Genomic DNA, 20,171 nt, shown 5'->3' on the forward strand with positions numbered 1-20,171 from the left:
TCTGGAAAGGTTTTGTAAAAATCATTAAAACTGATGCTAACAGATCATTATGAATCATTAAGATGCTAACAGATAGCTTTCTCTAGTTGTATATTAGACCTTTTCTGTGCAGTTTTATAATAACTAAATTAGTGAGTCTGTGATCTGAAACATCTTAAGTGCATAATGATATTAAATAATGAAGTAATAAAACTAATACATTTGCTTCAGAGTTATATTGATGAAACAGAGACCACGAACTTGTGCATAAAGGCAATCAGTCAGTGTTTTGGTGGATTGTTTCTTTATTCTTTTGCAAAATATTTAGTGAAAAAGAAAACAACAGATGCAAAACTGTAAGGGTTGTAGTCGCAAGGACAGGACAGATCAGTGGACTGACAGCATGAAACGGGGGTGGACTGGTCAGTTACAATGACACTTATGTTCTTTGACATCATGATGACAGTGGGAAAATGACTAGAGGAGTGACAGTGCTGTGGCTCACAGAAAGGATTCGACACCGTGGAAGTGTGGCCAGTTGTGTTTCTTTAATAAGCGTGGTTGGCCACGAAGAGAGAGTCTCCTGCCGCTGCTCCAGTGTCTCCTTTGGAGACGTATTTACCGATGGCTGCTGCACTGTTGTTCTGAAGGAACAGGAAATTCACACATTAATAAATGAGATTAGTGAAAACAGGAACAGTGAGCTGGGTGTCAAAAATATTTGCAGATATCTACTGTTGCGCAGCAAAAAGCAGAAATTCAGTGTGACTGAACTACATTGCAGAGCACGTCAGTTGTGTTCCAGAAGTCAAAATCCCATTCATTTTCGCCATAAGGGAGCTGATTTTGAACGCTAATTTAAAAACCTTTAAAAATGACCTCCTGTGAGCTATGAGGTTGTTAATTGATGATATATGCTTTTGTTGAAGCCAACAGTCTGCATTATTTCAATTTATTTTCAAAATACTCATCTTTAACATTGAAATATTTGGTGAAAAACAACTTTACCCAACCAACTAACCTTACCTAAATCACCACCAATCAGGAATCAAAACAAACAAATCACACCAAAAGATCTTTAGCTGCCCATCCCCTCCCATGATGCACTGCGAATGACATAATCAAGTCTCAATTGACTAAATATTTGTGTATATCTGCCTATTTCGGAATAAATGTAAATATATAACAATAATATATTGTTTCCATATAGAAAATATACTGTACATCTTTAAATTAGTACTATATATATTATTTATGTCATTTGCAATGCTTCTTTCCCTGAGATTCGCAGTCTTATACCTTCATTTGTACCTTTTTGTCTGAATTTCAAATGTCAAATTTTTGTTTTTGCTTCACATTAAAGTTTGTAATGTTAGGATTCACCCCATAGCAAGTTAGTTTGGTTCATGGCTTATAACTCTTCTTGAAGACTTTTTAAAAATCCTTATAAGAAAAATGAATAGGGAAACACTCGTGAAACCAAGATGACTAAAAAAGTGACCTCTACAAACATATGTGGAGTGGGACTTTGAACATGGGTGGAAAGAGGAAATTAAGTACAGTGATTATTAATAACATAATGTGGAGTGTCACTCAGAAAGAAGTTGGGGAAATTTGACAGCTGCTATTAGTGGTCTGTCATACTTATAGACATATATGATCCCAAAATCACTTGAGGAACTGGCATCACAGATCATAACTGTACATTGGCAACCTCTCATCTTTTCATTGTCTTTGTGAGGTCGTTTACGTACCACGGCTCTCTTGACAAACTCCTCCTGGCAGGCCTTGCCGTTCTCCTTCTTGCCCCCCCAGGCTTTCAGTGCAGAGGCTTGCAGGGCCCGGCCGTAAGAGAAGGTGAGGGCCCAGGGTTTGCTCAGGGGACACTGGTTAATGGTGCTCAGATTGATCGAGGCCTCCTCCTCGCTCTGGCCTCCGGACAGGAAGGTGATGCCTTTGGGAGCAGAAGATGATAGAGGTTGGCGTTGTGATCTTTGTATTGCAGTTTAAAATGTGCTCATTTATAAATGACGAGCCATTTGGATTAGAAATGATTAGTTTAGATAATAATGTATAAATTGCACATTCCAAACGTATGTTCGGGAGGAGCCTAGTCATTTAGTCCTGTCAATCATCATTACGAGCCTATATAAGCAGCTCTCATTACGCCGTCCCAGCATCAATTCTTCCTGCATCCCTCCACCTCCCCATCTCCTCCTCTATTTCTGTTTTTCTCCCTCTAGGTAGTACCGCAATGGGGGGTTGCACTCGGTGCTCAAGCTGAGCCTTGGGTTCGAGCCTCCATTACAGACAGCAAGCCAAGTTTGTTTACCATTAACCATCAAGGGCCCGTATTCACAAAAGATATTAAGGCTAAAAGTAACTGACCAACAATGTATTTTTCCTCAGATATGTGTCTCGTATGTGGATTTAACATCTAAATTAAGATAAACAAAGTTTGGTTCTACACCAGAAACACAAACTATCTATAATGCTTATAAGAATAGGCTACATCCTAGGACTTCCGGTTTAGCGTCTACCATATGAGGCCGCATGAGTCGGGAGCTCCGCAAACTCGGCCTTTGAATTCTGTTTCAAAACTTGATACAGCGTTATTTTTACACCCTGTGTATTTGGAAGTGACTCTTGATTATTATTGCAAGCTTATTTGAGTTTCAACGATGACTACAAAAGCCCAATGACAAAAGAAGACCGATTCAGCTGCTACCGGTGGCTCAGTGTGATGAAGTTTCTATGTCTGAGGGTGTGGCGATTATGGCTGCTATTAGCAGGCTTGAAAGTGGAATTCACGCAAAATTTGATGCACATGCCGCTGAAATTCCAGGTGAAATTTCTCTGGTACGAGAAGAAATGCACAACACATTTTCGTCTCTGAAAGAAGACCTCAAATCCCAGAGTGAGCGCTTAACGAGTCTGGAAACCGCTACCTCAGAATGGACGACCAGTCTTCACTCGCTGAAGCCAACGGTTGCTTCTCTTCAAAAGAGATCACTTCACTGCAAGCCAAGTGCCTCGACTTAAGAGTGTCGTTCCCGCAGATCCAATCTTCTCCTAGTGGGAATTCCGGAAGGTCTGGAAGGCCCACAGCCAATGAAGTTCGTGGCAGAAGCTCTGGCAGAAATATTTGATCTACCTGAACCTCCACTTCTAGCTCACGCTCATCGTACACTTGCACCGAAACCTGCAGAAGGTAGCCATCCTCGAGCCTTCGTAATCTGTTTTTATCGCTACAATGTCAAGGAGGATATTTGGTGGAAAGCGAGCCAGGGTGGGCAGCTTAAGTTCAGAGACAAAACTGTGTTCGTCTTCCCGGACTTTCTGCCAGAGATCGCCAAGAAGCGTGCCACTTACTATCAGGTGAAACGTCTTCTGAGGTCCATTCCCAGTGTTGAGAAGTAACTAGTTACATGTAACGGAATTACATAATTTAATTACAAAATAAAAGTAACTGTAATCAGTTACAGTTACTGAGAAAAAATATGTAATTACAGTTACTTATGAAAATGTTAAGGATTACAAAGGGGATTACATCTGAATTTTTTTTTTCTTTTTTCACACATACTCCCACATACAGATTTAATTGATTTCTTTCATAAATTGCAGTGAGTGCTCTAAAATATGAAACACCAATGTTTCAGGAGTTTATAATATGCTTATTTGATAACTCTTTTATTTCCTATATGGGTTTATGTAAATGCTTTATTTTTTAAGATTAACTGTTGTTTTTTTTTAAAGGCATTGTTAGATTCCAGTGTTTCCTGTCATAGCTATGCAAAGATTTGATTTCAAAAACAGTATCATAGCTATTAAACTATTATGATTTTAAATATGTATTTAACCTCAGAATGATCTCAAAGTCTGATTTTGTGGTGGCTGTGCTTCAAAGGGGACATCGGATGCCCATTTTCCACAAGTTGGTGTGATTCTTTAGGGTCTTCTTGAAATGGTATCAGTGGTCGTGTAAAACAACACCCTTTTTACCTCAAAAGCAGCTCTGTCCACAGCGATTCGTTTCAGCGCATATCTCTTTACACGCTAATGAGCTCTGCTCACTCTGATTCACAAATAATCATTAAAAAAAATATAAAGTGTGAGACTTACTACTTCTGGAGGTGCAGCTGGATCATGAACAATGGATACTGATCCGTCCTTGAGCTTTAACTTTTTAAAGGGGTCATATAATGCTACATGCACTTTTACAAGTTGTTTGAACTGAAATGTGTGTTGGCAGTGTGCGTACACAACCACCCTATAATGCTAAAAATCCACCCAGTGTTTTTTTTTGTAATCTCGTTAAATCTTTACCCCTTTCTCAAATCGAGCCGTCTGTTCGAGTGACGTCACACGGACCGAGGCCCCTCCCACGATTGTTGATTGACAGCAGGTTTCAGCACAGACTGCACTGGTGTCTTACCTCAGACCCGCCCTGAGTGAGCAGTCATCAGGTGTTTCAGCGCCGGAGCAGATGTAGACAAGAATGACTCATGAGCGATTGAGGTGTTGTGTTGTTGGATGTAATAATGAACATAGCAGTAGTCATTTTCTCCCGTGATCTGAGCCGCTGAAGAGGATTAGGTTCGGTTCTGAAGGGAATGCGCCCTCCATCTACCTAAATGCGTCTATGTTCACACGAATCATTCGTGATCCAGCTTCACCTCCAGAAGAAGTGAGTACAAGGTTTTTTAAATGAATCTTTGCAAATGGCCTTTCCTAATAATGTGCTAATTAGCATGTTTCCTGATGAATGCGGCTAAAGTAAACAGTCCCTCAGAGAGCGGCTCGGAAGAGAGGGGCGGAGTCAGCAGAGCTCATTAACATTTAAAGGAGAATGACACAATACCGCTTGCTCTGACAAGAGCTGTTTTTGACAGAGTGAAAAAGGTGTTTTTTTTACACTACCAATGAGAAATTTTAACCAAACTATGTTACAGACTTTTCATTAAGACCCTAAAGAATAATATCAACTTGTGGAAAATGGGCATTATATGACCCCTTTAACAAAACTTGCCTTGAATTGTCCCTCATTCAGAAAGCAAAGGAGAAAATGATTTGCGCAGACATAAACGAATTTAGGAGTATTCGTTGGCGCATTACCATCAAAATCAAAAACGAATCCACTGCGTCCTCAGTGGCTCTGATGTCTGGAGAAAATTAGGACTCTTATATTCTTCTACATCTAACAACAAAACACCTGCATTGCATACAAGACGTTGTCCCTACAGCTGCTCAAGCGTGGAGAAAATTACAGACTTCGTACAACTGGCTGAGGGTGGAAATATGCTAATATGGGACAGTACATTAGAGGTTGTGGGAGGGGCCTGCGCAATATGAAATCATATTGGCTTGATAACTGTTTATGTTTTTGGGGGATTAAAAAAAGGATTTGTAGGGTGGTTGTGTCTACGCACTACTAAGACACATTTATATGCAAATGAAGATATTTTGCATCCAATGTCTCCTTTAAAATTAAAATATTACAATCTTCATTGAAGTGATGAAGGATTTTGAAAGTCTGACAGTAATAAATGTTGAGCACTACTGTAAGGTTGTGTAACCCTGTCTGCTTTACATGTTTCAAAATAATGAACAGTTGAAAACATTGAAATTTCAAATAGTAATCAAAAAGTAATCAAATGTAATCAGTTATATTACTTCAATAAAGTAATTGAAAAGTTACACTACTTATTACATTTTAAGTAGGGTATCTTGTAATCTGTAACCTATTACATTTTCAAAGTAACCTTCCCAACACTGTCCATGTCAGATGTTAAGTACGGTCTAAAGGGTCTAACTAGATTCAGAATCATAAAGAACGGCGCTGAACATGTGTTTGATACTCCAACCGCTGCAATGGCTTTTGTAAAACAACACCTATTACCTGCTTGAATACGTACAAAGTACTGGAACTTAATGTCTCATTTTCTCTGGTCCATAGACTATTGGCAGCACTTAATTCTGTGGTTTAATATGTATAGATTTAATTTTGTAGGGCTTGTTTATCTGTAAATAGGCTGTATTTGCTGTATTTGGTATTTGTTTGCGGAGATGCGTCCGAGGTAAGAACCACATCTCGCACGCACATCGGGATGTTTCCTGAGGGTAGCGTACGCTCTAGTTGGGGGAGTGTTAGCTTAGTTCGAAGGCGCGGGGTGGGTTTCTGTGCTAGGGTTCCTGACGTTTGTGAATATGTTCTTATATCTTTGTTCATCTCTAGAGCACACGATTGAGCCATTAATTGTTGGTGTTTCTTTACATGCTTTTTTGTATTCACTGTTTTGTATAGCTGTTTGTTACACGATGGGTAGTAAGGCTAATAAAGATGGGTTGGTGAGATGGGTTAGCTGGAACTGTAAAGGTTTGAATAATCCAGTCAAACATAATAATTCTGATTCATCTTAGAAAACCGAAAGCCAATTTTGTGTTTCTTCAAGAAAATGCATCTCTGCTCATCCGATCATTTTAGATTGAAAAAAGACTGTGCAGGACAAGTTTATCAGTCACATTTTCAGTTCAAATCTAGGGTTTGTGGCATTTTGATAAATAAATCTACCCCGTTTGTCGTATCACAAGTTATTGCAGATCATAAGGGCAGATATGTCATTGTAATAGGAACTTTGTTTTCAATCCCCCTAATTCTTGCCAATGTCTATGCTCCTAATTATGATGATGCTACCTTTATCACCTCTTTTCTGTCATGTATACCAGACCTTCATTCTCATTCATTAATCCTTGGAGGAGATTTTAATTTTGTGATGTGTCCACGACTTGACAGGTCCTCAAAAAGAGTTATGTCTCTTTCAAAATGTGCAACGATCATTCAATCTTTCTTGCGTAATTTTGGTATTTGCGATGCGTTTCATTTTTTAAATCCTTCGACAAGGAAATGTTCTTTTTTTTCTCAAGTACACCAGTCCTACTCACGAATAGATGATATTTTTTTAGATAACAAACTTCTTCCTTATCTTCAGGACTGTTCATACGAAAGCATTGTGGTATCTGATCATGCACCAGTTGTTTTGGGACTTAACTTTCCAAAGGCACCCCCTAAGAATTATCAGTGGTCCTTTAACACTGGTTTATTAAAGGATAAAGACTTTGTTAAATTTATCTCCTCAAATATGTCTTCCTTTCTTGAAATTAATAGTACTCGGGGTATGGCCTATTCTTCCATTTGGGAGGCTTTAAAATGTTATCTGCATGGCTTAATAATTTCATATTCATCTAATAAAAATAGAGAGCGAAAAAAGCAGCTAGAAGAATTATCTAGTTCTATTACATCAATTGATAAAGAGTACTCATTGAATCCTTCTCCCAATTTTTATAAAGAACGTCAGATCTTGCAGACAAAATATGATCTGCTATCGACAGAAGAGGCTGAGAATTAGATTTTACGTACTCAACATAGGATCTATGAATTCGGTGATAAAACAGGTAAAACGCAGACATCGCGCTTGATACCCCAGCTTAGTTTATCATCAGGAATTACTACCACTGATTATAAAGAAATGAACTCTACAATATTATATAAATTTGTACACCTCTGAATCTCCTCAAGATACATCATTAATGAATATTTTTTTAGATAACTTGGATTTGCCCACTATAGAGAAGAATTTGTGTGATTTTTTTGGATGAAGATATTAAAATTGAGGAAATAGCCGATGCAATTGCCTCCTTAAAAACAGGCAAGGCTTCTGGCCCGGACGGTTTCCCGTCTGACTTTCACAAAGCATTTTCTAAATTGCTATGTCCAGTGTTGCTTTCAGTTTTTTTAGAGAGCCTTCAAAATTCGAAGTTACCCAAAACCTTTTATCAAGCTATTATCTCACTAATTCTTAGGAAAGATACCCCCCCGATTGTAGCTCCTACCGTCCCATATTGCTTTTAAATTGTGACTACAAGATATTGGCCAAAATATTATCTATTCGGCTTGAAAAAACATTGCATAGAGTAATTTCACCGGATCAGACTGGTTTTGTTCGAGACAGGCATTCTTTTTTAATATTAGGCGCATCTTTAATGTTTTCTATTCACCTCACTCCAACAATCTCGAAGTTGTGGTCTCTCTAGATGCTGAAAAAGCATTTGGAATAGACCCTAAACCTTTGACAGCTCTATTTGGGGTTCTTCCGGAAAATGTGAAATTGACAGTTTTAGAGATGGAAAATACTGCATTTTGCACACTTTTGGCTAGACGGCTTATACTAATTAATTAGAAGCTGCCATCTCCTCCAACTTATTGTCAATGGGTCTCTGACATTCTTTTTGCCCTCAAACTTGAAAAGATTCAAATTGGAGTTAGATTGAAACCCGATCTTTTTATAAAGTCTTGGAGCCCATTTTTGGAACATTTTAAGGAGGCAGGTTTTGAATAAAATGTGTTTTGTGCGTGCTTTTTTTTTCTCCCTTCTTCCTCCTCCTTTTCTTCTTGCTTGATGTTTAGATATTTATCTGTATGTTTATATTATTGTAGCTAAACATTTATAGGTGTATGGACATTTACTATGCTTACTTATTTGTGTGTGTTTTTTTTGTTTTTTTTCATTTAGTTCTGTAACAGATTGATACTTGTATTATGCCTTGAGATGCTTGTGTTTTTCTTAAATAATAAAAAAAAACACATAAAAAAAAGAATAGGTTACATTCTAAAATATAATTAGAAGTACAATTAGCATCAAGCTACACTTGATAATGTATTTAATTATTAATGTATTTGCTTACCCACTTTAAACCATCATCGAGTGCTTGTAATAACTTCCGATTGCAATCTATAGTTTATTTTGATTCTATAATAAGCATACACATGCACTCTTTGTATGTTTAATAATGCTACACTGCTAATATTTGTAAACATAAATACAAACTAAAATAAACCTCCTTTATTGCTATAAAAAATACCATGAGCTGCATACAAAACACATACAGAAAATATATCGTCATAATCATGTCTATTTGCTTTCATATTTCATTTGTAGAAAAATGTTTCACTCAATTTTTTTTTAAATATGGAAGATCTAGGTCTACACTCGCGCACGTCTACAGATCATTATTAGAAATGATTAGAAATGTTATTCTGTATGAAGAACATGTGAGAATAAATCTGTTCTCAAATATCAACGATAACAAGAACTCAGTATCCACTCTCTTATCCGGGATACTCTTCTTCGTTGTTTTTTACACTGGTTTTTGAAACCACCATTCTCACCCTTTTGTGTAACAGCAGCTGCTCCGGTCACGTGATCCTAGCTCAAATCTTATTGGACGGCCCGTGTTTTCGCTTTGCGAAACTGAAAAGATTCGTCGGACTGGACGAAAAAAAAACATTTTGCATTTTCGGTGCGCGAATGTTCGTGGTCTATGTGGAAGCTATTGTTTTATTCCAGCGCGTTATCGCATCCGAAATTCGTTTCGTTTTTTCGTGCTCAGTGTGGAAAGGCCTTAAGACTTCTTTCTATTCCTTAGTAAAAGTTTTTCTCAGCAGCTTTGTGAATAGGTTTTAAGAGAAAACTCTTAACTAAAAACTTTTACTGCTATTTAGGAGAACTCTTAGTGTTAAGATAAAAAGTTTTGTGAATACGGGCCTAGGTCTGGATGGGCAGGTGAACTCGTGAAACCTGTGCAAAGAATCCATCAGGTGTACCCTTCAATATAGCGGCCGTGGTTGTTCTATTGGGCAGTGCCCTCCGGAGGCAGGTATATCCCGTGTGGGACGCAGCGCAGGTGGAGCGACTCACCGGGGACGGCCGGCGGAACGGTGCGGCGCAGGGCGGTGACGGTGGACATGGCTATTTCCTGAGGAGAGTACTTGTGGGAGCAAGAGTGGCCAGCGGTCACCATGTTGGGTTTCAGCAGGGTTCCCTCCAGATACACATGATGGTCTGACAGAGCCTTGTACACAGCCGCCAGGACCTTCTCCGTCACATACTGGCATCTCTTCAGATCATGGTCACCATCAGGCAGGATCTCAGGCTCCACGATGGGCACGATGCCATGCTGGCGGAGACAACAGCAACCAGTGTAAATGAGTTGTGACATCTTGCCTATGTGAATGCTTTAAGTCTGTTTTCTGATAAGGGCACAGACAGCAGAGAAACAAACAAGAATTATAAGTGCAACTAAATACACGTATAGCCATACAAAATATATGCCAAAAACTTTCAATATTTTTTGTTGTTTACATCAGCAAAAACATATTAATTATAACTATAAAAAAATTATATAAGGTGCGTAATTATAAGTATGAATTATATAAGGTTTATTCACTACCTGTACGGCCAGAAGACAGAAATTATGACAAAACACGAGAGTAAACATTGTTACAACTTTAAGGGGTTGATGGATAAGGGAATGAATTGTTGTGTAGACCGCTGTCTAAAAACTCACTAGTATCTTATAGTAGTACTATTATTTATTTACATAAAATTACAGTGCTACTAGTTACATAAAACTGAGATAAGCAATGACAACAGTTAGTTCTCTCTAAATACTGTATTTAAAATACATGTAGAACAGTGGAGCTAGCCCTAATGAATGAACCACCGAATAGACCTTTAAATCATGTTTGTTGATTATTTCATAATTAATTTATAATTCAGCATTTTTGCACACCATGAACTATTACAATAAAACTTAAATGTACATAAACAATTCTGTTTTTTGTAGTTGTCACGTAACGTCACACCCTTATAGAAACACCCACCTGAAGGGTAAAACAAGGCTTTCATCTGCTGTCCACTAATTATTTTTTACCAGGTTTGTATTAAATGCGCTAAATTATTGAAAGATCTAATTCAGTATATCACCTTATTGATGATGCATACTAGAGGTCTTCATGGGTCCACTTGGATCCGAAAACTCGAGGTCTGACCCAAGACCCGAGACCCGAGCGGGTTCGGGTCCAAAACTTCAACGAGTGCCTTGGACATGGTTTGGGTTTGGTATTAGCAGCCTTCGGTCTCGGGAATTTTAAAATAAATGTGCTTTTTCCAAATGGACCTGATAAGACCCAAATTCTTTTAAACTATCCCGGATGTATACTTGCGCGTTCGTGTTAAGTGCATTTTTAAGTAATTCATCTTATAGATATGAGATCCATCAGGAAAAGCCATTCGCTTTATTACGCTGCATGTTCATGCCTTCTCTTTTTTGTGTGCAGAAGCCCTTCACTGGAGATGAGGTAAATAACGTAGTTAAATCCATGATTTATAAGGCTATCGATATAATTTTTATCAAAGTATCACATTTATTTTTCAAATCCACTGGTCACAATTGAAAGCCGAAGGCAGCCAGGCAGGAAAAATATAAAGTAATAAATAAATAAATGAAAGTAATGGAGCAGCGGCCAAATCAGTCAGCAAGACACTGGGATTTTTCTGGGCTGTGCACACGTCAATGCCGTTTACATTCGGGTCCAGTCGGTTTGAAAATAAATGCCATCGGGTCGGGTCGGATTACGGGTCTAATTTCATCGGGTCTGTCTCGGGTCAGGTCTTTCTTTTTGAAAAAATAATTTATGCATGTCGGGTTCGGATAAGAAGTGATTCAGGTCGTTTTTCAAAGATTCCATATTTAACCATTTTAAAGAAAATGCTTAATGTGGGTCAATGAATTAAGGCAAATTTAAGTATACAAATTCAGTATACACTTTACTATAAAACATTCTATATGCAGGCAAGCAGATGAACTCAGAATATGCAACATGCAAAATTAACATGCGAATTAAGCCCAGCTCACACTGTACGGTTTTGGCCATGATTTGGTCGTCTGAGACAAATTTTGAAAATCCTAAGAGATTCCTATAATCCTGCACTAAAATCTGTAGTCTTTGATCGCTAGTCTGAGATGTTCACCTACTAATAGCCGATTAATGGCTGTTGCGATCAGATCTTATCTCCGACGAAATTCTGGCAGTGTCAGAAAAGTTGGCGCATTGTCCTGCAGTGTGACATCTACGACGAATGTCAAACTGTCTTCGTTTTTCAAGGCAAGCCATGATCAGAATTAATGCTAGAGATTTCTTCTAACCGCCATAAACTCCAAATGATATGTTGCCTTTGCTATGATAAACAACTATTGCGATGCTTTTTTCGATTAGGTGTGTAGTGCTGCTTACACTATTCTTCTTAAATATGCTGGTATTGCTGCCATTCATATACTTTTCATGATAGCCAATATTTCAGCCCTGCGCATAATGCAGCTCGCGGTCACTGAATGTGTGTGTGTTGATAATGTGAAACTCCAGATAAGTTTCCTTATGAGCAGACGTTTTTAACGCATCTTGACTGTCGTACAGTCTGACATTAATGACAAGTGATATCCCACAGTGTGACATGATCATCATGTTCGTACAGTCTGACAAGCAACAATCGTTAAGGACTATTAAAAATCGCATAGTGTGTGCGTGGGTTTAGCCTGTTGCGTTTATGTTCTAAGCTCATCTGCAAGGATCGTCAGTAAGGTGTATACTGGATTTGATATTTTTTAAACTGTCCCAAAATACTGCAGCGGGGGATGTATATGGATCACAAGTGTCCAAAACTTGCAGTTTGGTTTATAAATTACTCAATGACCTAAATACATTGCAAATACATTGCTCACTGAATATAAACCTAACAGACCACTCAGATCATTAGCATCGAGTCAGTTAGAAATACCAAGGGTTCACACAAAACGAGGGGAGTCTGCTTTTAGCTATTATGCTGCCCGCAGCTGGAACCAGCTTCCAGAAGAGATCAGATGTCCTAAACCATTAGCCACATTTAAATCCAGACTCAAAACTCATCTGTTTAGCTGTGCATTTGTTGAATGAGCACTGTGCTACGTCTGAACTGATTGCACTGTATTTTATGTATAATCATTTTCTACTCTTAACTGTTTTAAATTCATTTTAAATCAAATTTTATATAATTTCCTTGTTTTTATTGTTGTGATTATTATTATTATTATTTATTTTTTGTTTTATGACTATTTCACTTCCTTTTATGTAAAGCACTTTGAATTACCACTGTGTATGAAATGTGCTATATAAATAAATTTGCCTTGCCTTTGGTCACATAACTTTGTTTTTCTTCTATTAGAGAGATGATGTAAATATTCATGGCTTGAAACAGATGGAAAATTGACTGCACAGCTTCATGTTATGGATGTTTTGCGCACCAGTCACGTGACTGAAAACTTTGAATTGTGTTCAAAGTTAAGTGTTATGTCGCAGGCTGTAAAGTGGCTCACCATCTGGCAGATGCTGGCATAGCGGGCGAGTACATTGGCGTTCTCAATGATAGCCAGACGAGATGGAGTAGTGGGGGTGATCTTCAACACACAGCGCCATTTAGCAAAGTCAGCGCCGTCTTTTTTATACTGAGCGCAGCGCTCGTACAGCCCGTCCAGACCTGAGGGGGGCACATGTGAACATTTGTGCAAAGACAGAATAAAACTCATAAAATGAAGGATATGAAGAAAGGTCATCCATACCCTGTGTGGTCGTCTCTCCATTGGTGCCGGCCAGAGGTACAACACCCTTGTCCACCTTGATTCCGACCACCATACCTCTCTCCTTGATCAGCTGAGAGAAGGGCTTGCCATCGTCAGTCTTCTGATAGAGCGTCTCATGGAAAAGGATGACACCGCCGATGCAGGGCAGGATGCGATCGTCTGCGGTGAAGAGCAGCTGACGGTACAGCCTTCTGTTCTCCTCTGTGTTCTCCGCGTTGATGCTCTGGAAGCGCTTTGCGACGCTGCCTAAAATGATGCACAGTAAAAAGAAAGCCGGAGAATAAGGACAGAATTCTCCATTTGCAAGGGCTAGCATTTTGAAAGCATATAAGTGTTTAAGTGTTCATACCTGTGGACTCATCAGCTGCAAGAATTCCCTTTCCTGACGCGACGATCTTCTGAGCGATATCGCTCAGCTCTTTCTTCTGATCGGGGCTCAGGAATGGATATGCGTGAGGCATCTTTACTGGAAGGAGGAAAGTGAAATCAGGAACAAAGCAGACAGTAGCCAAATAAGTTAATGTGATAGGGGTGCAATACACTGATGCTATCAGATAATACTGTGGAACATACTAACGAGACATGAAGTACTAATTTCAGTGTCAGTAGTGTCATCAAACGGATGGTTGTTTTCAAACAGGTTTCACAAAACTTTCCCAATCGGTTGGCCACAGGTTAGTCAAAGAGATAATTCTGCACCAAACCTGCTCCACTGGTTTAGTCAAATTTGGGCTGGAAAACTAGAGAGTGCTGCAAGGATGACATATTTTGGAGGTGAACCTATATGTTTGCATCATCCTAGTTTGACAAAAAAAAAAAAACATGTATTTTTCCATTGGCTTTTGGATTGCAGAGAATAAGCTCTGTGACCAACAAGAGTTTATGATTCTTACATGCTTTGTTCATCATAATGATCTTCACAAAGCCTAAATAATATGGCTTAAAGTAAAAAGTTAAATTTAAGCTACAAACAAATGACACCATGGTTTCACGACTTCAGTGTCAATCACTAAGTCTCTTTCGGTCTTTATTTAAATTTCTACAAGTTGTAAATTTTAAGTTAAAGTAGTTTGTAGTGTAAGTATTAGGGGTGACCCTGAATAGTCGAAGATTCGATGCTTCGATAGGAGGAGCCTGTTTCGACTCCCAATCTCACAGTCGAATATTCGCTGAGGTGTTACGGTCGTCCCACATTGGCTATATGGGTGCCCACATGTCTGATTTCACACAGAATTACTAGTTTTCTCCCAATAAGTTAATACAGCCTATTAAGATAGTGCTGTAAATAAGAATCTGAAAAGAAAGAAGCTTTAGATAAATATTTTAACGTGCGTGAATAAATCCAACCACCCCTATAGATTTAAGTTTCACTTTCCATGCGTGACAGACAGAGGAGCATCTTGGCGGCAAGGATTTAAATCTTTAAGAAGACTCAAACTGACACTTACATTGATTCCCGCCATTGGGAACCTCAGCCCTGCAGGAATTATTCTATCTTTTTCCTTTTGCAATTTTGTTTTCTTCTGTTTGAAGTGGGGTTTCTAGTGTTTTGTGGGTTTTAGTGTCCAACATTTTAAACCATCTTTGTATTAATAAACATTTGTTTTTGTTTTTTTGTACTTTACTCACGTCTCTTGCCTAATTCTATGAGGGAACCGAACCTGTGTGCTTTATTACTCAATTTTTGAGTGGTTTGAGTATTTTCCCTGGGGTTAACTCCTAGGGTGGCGTAGTCGGACTTTCTTACTAGTAAAAACTTGGGCTTGTGTCTCAAAATTGCACCGCCCCACACATACATAACATTATAATGAGAGCACTATTATAAGACTTAAAAAATATATATAAAAAAGTTTAATTGCCGTGTTTCTGCACGTTGTTGCCTGAAGAACGTGTCCGAGTTCATTCAGCGCTGCGCAGACACATTCATGCATTCGGGGCATTTTGTGCAGATAGCCTATAAGTCGTTATGTTGTATAAATAACGAAGCATATTATATGTGTGAGAAATAAGTTCCCATTGATTAAAAACCTGCTATGATATGCTTCATTCTAGCCTACTGGTCATCTTCAGCGCGCGCAGCTCAAAACAGAAATGCAGAACATCAGTAACTACTGTCATATACATAACATTATAATGAGAGCACTATTGTAAAAAATATTGTGAATTCTTAGGGTTTCGCTGACATTTAATGTTAACTATCTTTTAATCAAAACATAAAACATTATTTTTGTATCTGCGAGGTGTCCGTTACACATTTTACCTGTGTGTTAACTTCAGTAATTATGACTGTCGAATGTCTAACTTGACTCTTGGTAATGTATTTTGCCCGCCCCCAAACATATGATTTGACTATCAGCAAGATTCGAAAATTCTGATTCGACTATGAAAATCCTTAGTCGGGGACACCCCTAGTAAGTATAAACACAAAGCGGACTAATGAGTGAGTTCTGTTTTTAGTCCTATTTAGGGACATTTTAGCAACCACCTTTTTACCAGAAACATGAAAGCTTAAATAAATCTAGGGTATTACTGATGTTTTTTGTTGTAGAATAAAGCATGAAAATGTCCTGAGCTTGTGTTCACCACAGGCCTTATTTCAGACATTTAACCAAAAGCCCATTCAAAAAACCCATTGACTAACTCGTTTCATTGTGTTAGGACTCATTCCTGCAGTGCTTTATGGTTTACCTATAGTTGGCTTTGTTTAAGCTGGTATTGCAATGCTGAAAAAAATAAAATTACACACATGACCTTTAATGATTACAATACCATGGTATTTCTTTGATATGTCCATAAAAATTAAATAAACAAAGTGCAGAATGTGTAATGTGATGTAGGAGATATAATGCATTAAAAACCATAACCTACCCTTTCAGCACGGCGCTCTTGGTTGTTGCAGGAAGTACTGTAATTTCCTTTTTGGATTAAAACATCTGCTAAATAATTAATGGTGACTCAAAGGGATGTTGTGATGAGGAAGTGTTTTGACAAACTTTTAATCTAAATACAAAGATTATTTTTGAACCATATCTCAAAAAACATGCGATGCTCCTTTTTTTTTTTAGAGAGAACTTCTGCTTTCATTTATTAGTGTACAGGGAAATTATACTGTGACAGTACGCTTAATTCCTGCTCTTCAGATTTATCTTTCTTCTCATTTCCTCATAATGACTATCGATTACTCCTGCTTTCTGTCCTTCTCAAGAGTTCTGTACGTGTCAAGCTTTGCTACTCTAATTGTTGACCTTTATGTGAGTTATGTAGGACAAGCTCTTTCCTGCCACCCCCTTCATCCACTGATTCTACCTTTGCCCTTTTTGACACTACTGCCTAAGCGTTCAGACTATATATAAACTAGTGCCTATTGCTGCACTTGTGTAGATGTGCTGTTCTCGCACAAGGGTATATATAAAAGTATGCATGTTTTCTTTTGTTCTGTTTGTTCCTGCAAATAAAGTATTTGATTATTTCTACACTTTAACCCCTTTTTGCGCACTTTAAGTCTCAAGCATTGATACTGATGATTAATTTGTGGTTAATTTTGTTAATTTTTAATAATTTAACGATTATAACGAGCCATTGGTTATAAAAAATTTAAAAAAAGCTACAAAAAGAAAGTAATATCAGAAATATATACGTATAGAAGGCCTAGTACAGTTGCATTGTAACATTGGGCTGACAGAAGCTTGCCAGTGCAGTTTATTCAGATTCATTAAACTGTTTTGAATCAATCCAAATGAATCATTTAGAATGGTTTAGGTGTGATTTACTAAATGGCTCTGTTGTGTGAATATCATTCAAATCAGCTCAAGATTGTTGCATTTCTGCAATAGTTAGAAAAATGGTCTCATTTTTACATGGAGATTTATATTGCTTTGGAATGTTGCCTTTTTTTTTTTTATCATTAAACATGTCAATCATGTTTGATCTAACGGTGTCAATATTGGTAGTGACCATACTGGTATGCTGTGAGATTTAAATGGTAAAATTATATATTTAACTAAAATTATTTGAAAAAAATAATATTGTTTAATTGCTTTAAAGCATCTTGATCTTGCACCAAAAGCCAATTACATATCAGAATCCTTTAGATATATAGGCAGCCTTTTGCAATATTTAGCACTACCAGCAACATCATGATAACAATGATCACAGTTCTTCAGGTTATGCGCTTTGTTGCAGTTCTGAGTTCAGTAATCAGGAAGGAAATATATAACTCTTGCTCTGATAAAGCCAGCACACAACCACACCCTCCTATTCCTGTTGTTATCTTATTCATACTCATTAGCACTGTGATAGTCTTTTAATATCAACGTCCTGTTAAGACAGAATTTAGATGCATTTAAAAATTAATTTCTTACCTTTCTTGCTGAAAGGAGCACAGACAAAATGGAGCGACCCTTGAAGCGAGGGAGAGAGAAAGAGAGGTGGAGAGAAGAAAGGATCTGGCACAGACCACAACAGCTGCCTGTCCGATTGGCCACTGTTTTTATCCAGCATTATGACCCCTCACATTCAGCTGTCCTGCTAAAATTAGCCCTATCCTGACACTGGAGACGGGTGGCAACATTCCCAAACACGCAAGAGACCGAAGGAGACCGACAGAAGGCCTTACAGTCGAGTGTGCTCTTGTGGAAATATGTTAAAAGCTGCATGGAGATGTCTAAAGAAGGAGAAAGGCAAACGAGTTGGCTAATATAAACAAGTATCAGAATCTACAGCATGCACTGTTGTTGGAAACCTCATCTGACAATAGCAGCATGCTGACCCTTGACCTTTCGGTGGCTTTTGAACAGCCACAGGATGAAGCCCTGGGTATTTTATTAATAGCCCTGGTTTTGTTGTTTATAAAAATGTTTTATAGTGAGTGTATTAAAAAATGTTTTATAGTGAGTGTATTAAATGCTCTATTAGAGGAATTAGGCAATACATTTATGGTAGACAGGGGTCAGAAGAGGTGGTTTGGGAAACCTGTTTGTTAAAATAATTGCAATTCCATTTGGCCCTACTAGTGTTAAAGGAAATCACACAGCACCTTGAAGATGTAGAGTTTGTATTTGTAGACGTGCCTCTATTTACATTCTATCAAAACTCCAAAACCATTCTTTCACATAAAATTCACAGCAGGTTCCAGCTAAAATGAACATGAGAGGCAGTAAAACGTCAAAAACATTTATTGCTGTTCACTTTTGCACAAATCATGATTACAGGAGCAGATTATTGATTAATAAAGACTTACTTGTGCATGGTTTCTTGCACAGTACTGTGTTTTGAGCTCATGAATGCATGATTTGTAAACTAATATATTTTGATCTTTGCATCACAACCAGCTCCATATGTCTGGCTTTTCTGACAAAGTACATTTGCTAGGTAGCTCACATGGTACAGCAATGTACCTGCAGAATGCTCCGTAAGCGTCTAGTGAAAGAGGTGTTATAACTTTATTTTTGGCATTAAGGCATTAACCTTTTAGCACCACTAACCTTTTTGGACATTTAATTTCAAAACGAGAACGCCCAATGTAATAAAATGTTGCCAGATTCGTGTTCATCTCTTTTGGATAAAACTACTTTTAGCCGCATGCATGGCACATTTCACCTGACAATTTTCATGAAATGTGCAAGAAGCAACATAACATCATAGGCATGATTTTCCAGTGAACATGGGATGGTATTTGTCCTGGAATTATATTAATAATAGTGGTTAACGCAAAATTAGCGCGTTAACGCAGGCAATTAATTTTTTCAGTTTAACGCATGAAAAATATTTAACGCAATTAACACAGGGGCTAGGTTTGGCCACCCCACTCAATACTGCTGAAGAATTGCATTTATTCAGATGCAGAACGTCTTTACGAATACATCAAACGGGACACTTTTCAGACACGCACTCCAACTTCACTTCAGCAACAAAATATCTTCATGGAACATGATCTTTACTTAATATCCTAATGATTTTTGGCATAAAAGAAAAATGTATAATTTTGACCCATACAATGTATTGTTGGCTATTGCTACAAATATACCTGCTGCTTATGACTGCTTTTGTGCTCCAGGGTCACATATGTCAGTAAAAACGAATCTTCCTGTCCTGTCAGCCGTTAAACTGTGCTCGTAGCATGTGCTCTTCAAGTGCACGCATAAATGTTCCGGCGCACGCTGTATTAGTCTATATTAAAGTGCTGTATCATATTCAAACCCAAATGAAACTAAGAGTATGCAGTGTTGTAGATATGTCGTCAGTTAACTCATGAAGTTACAAAAGATGGCGATTAAAGCTGCCTTAAAACTGTGCATGCAAGTATTTATTATTTATGAGTCACATTTAAAGCAGTGTCAGATCCGCATCAAGTTCAGCGGCAGTTTTTAAAGTAGCATTCAAAATAACCTAAGAACCAGCTGCTGTGATGTCTGTTAATCAAAGAACAAAATTAAAAAGAGGAAATCAATAACTTCTGTAGTTTTAAGCTTTAACTTTATTTACTTTAGAATTTAGTGTTTGATAACTTTATTAAATTAGGCTATATTTTCTTGCTGAAGGGCACAGGTAGCTATAGGCTATATGACATTTATTATAATGGGTTTATGTGAAGATTGTTTTAATTTTGAATGGCTAGAGTCAATGGTTAAACATTAGGGAAAGACATCAATTGGTATCAGTGATACTTGCCTTCAGTCATA

The 20,171-nt window shown here is 37.9% G+C and overlaps 1 protein-coding gene across 3 annotated transcripts; it reads right to left on the minus strand.

The window, feature by feature from the left end:
- Nucleotides 1-266: 266 nt before the first annotated feature.
- Nucleotides 267-18,009, minus strand: aldoab (aldolase a, fructose-bisphosphate, b). Of its 3 annotated transcripts, XM_058793883.1 has the most exons (8): nt 16,360-16,429; nt 16,180-16,214; nt 13,841-13,957; nt 13,471-13,737; nt 13,228-13,388; nt 9,735-9,993; nt 1,734-1,933; nt 267-623 (listed from the first exon to the last, which is right to left on the minus strand). In XM_058793883.1, exons 3-8 carry the CDS (start codon nt 13,950-13,952, stop codon nt 528-530), a joined length of 1,095 nt encoding a protein of 364 aa, XP_058649866.1. In that variant the 5' UTR covers nt 13,953-13,957; nt 16,180-16,214; nt 16,360-16,429; the 3' UTR covers nt 267-527. The 3 variants fall into 3 exon arrangements, with proteins under 3 accessions (XP_058649866.1, XP_058649865.1, XP_058649867.1); XM_058793882.1 differs by lacking the exons at nt 16,180-16,214; nt 16,360-16,429 and adding an exon at nt 17,853-18,009; XM_058793884.1 differs by lacking the exons at nt 16,180-16,214; nt 16,360-16,429 and adding an exon at nt 17,853-17,960 and having other exon boundaries at nt 13,841-13,952.
- Nucleotides 18,010-20,171: the final 2,162 nt, after the last annotated feature.

This window comes from Onychostoma macrolepis, chromosome 12 (assembly GCF_012432095.1).
Source record: "Onychostoma macrolepis isolate SWU-2019 chromosome 12, ASM1243209v1, whole genome shotgun sequence".
In the NCBI taxonomy this organism is placed as follows: domain Eukaryota; kingdom Metazoa; phylum Chordata; class Actinopteri; order Cypriniformes; family Cyprinidae; genus Onychostoma; species Onychostoma macrolepis.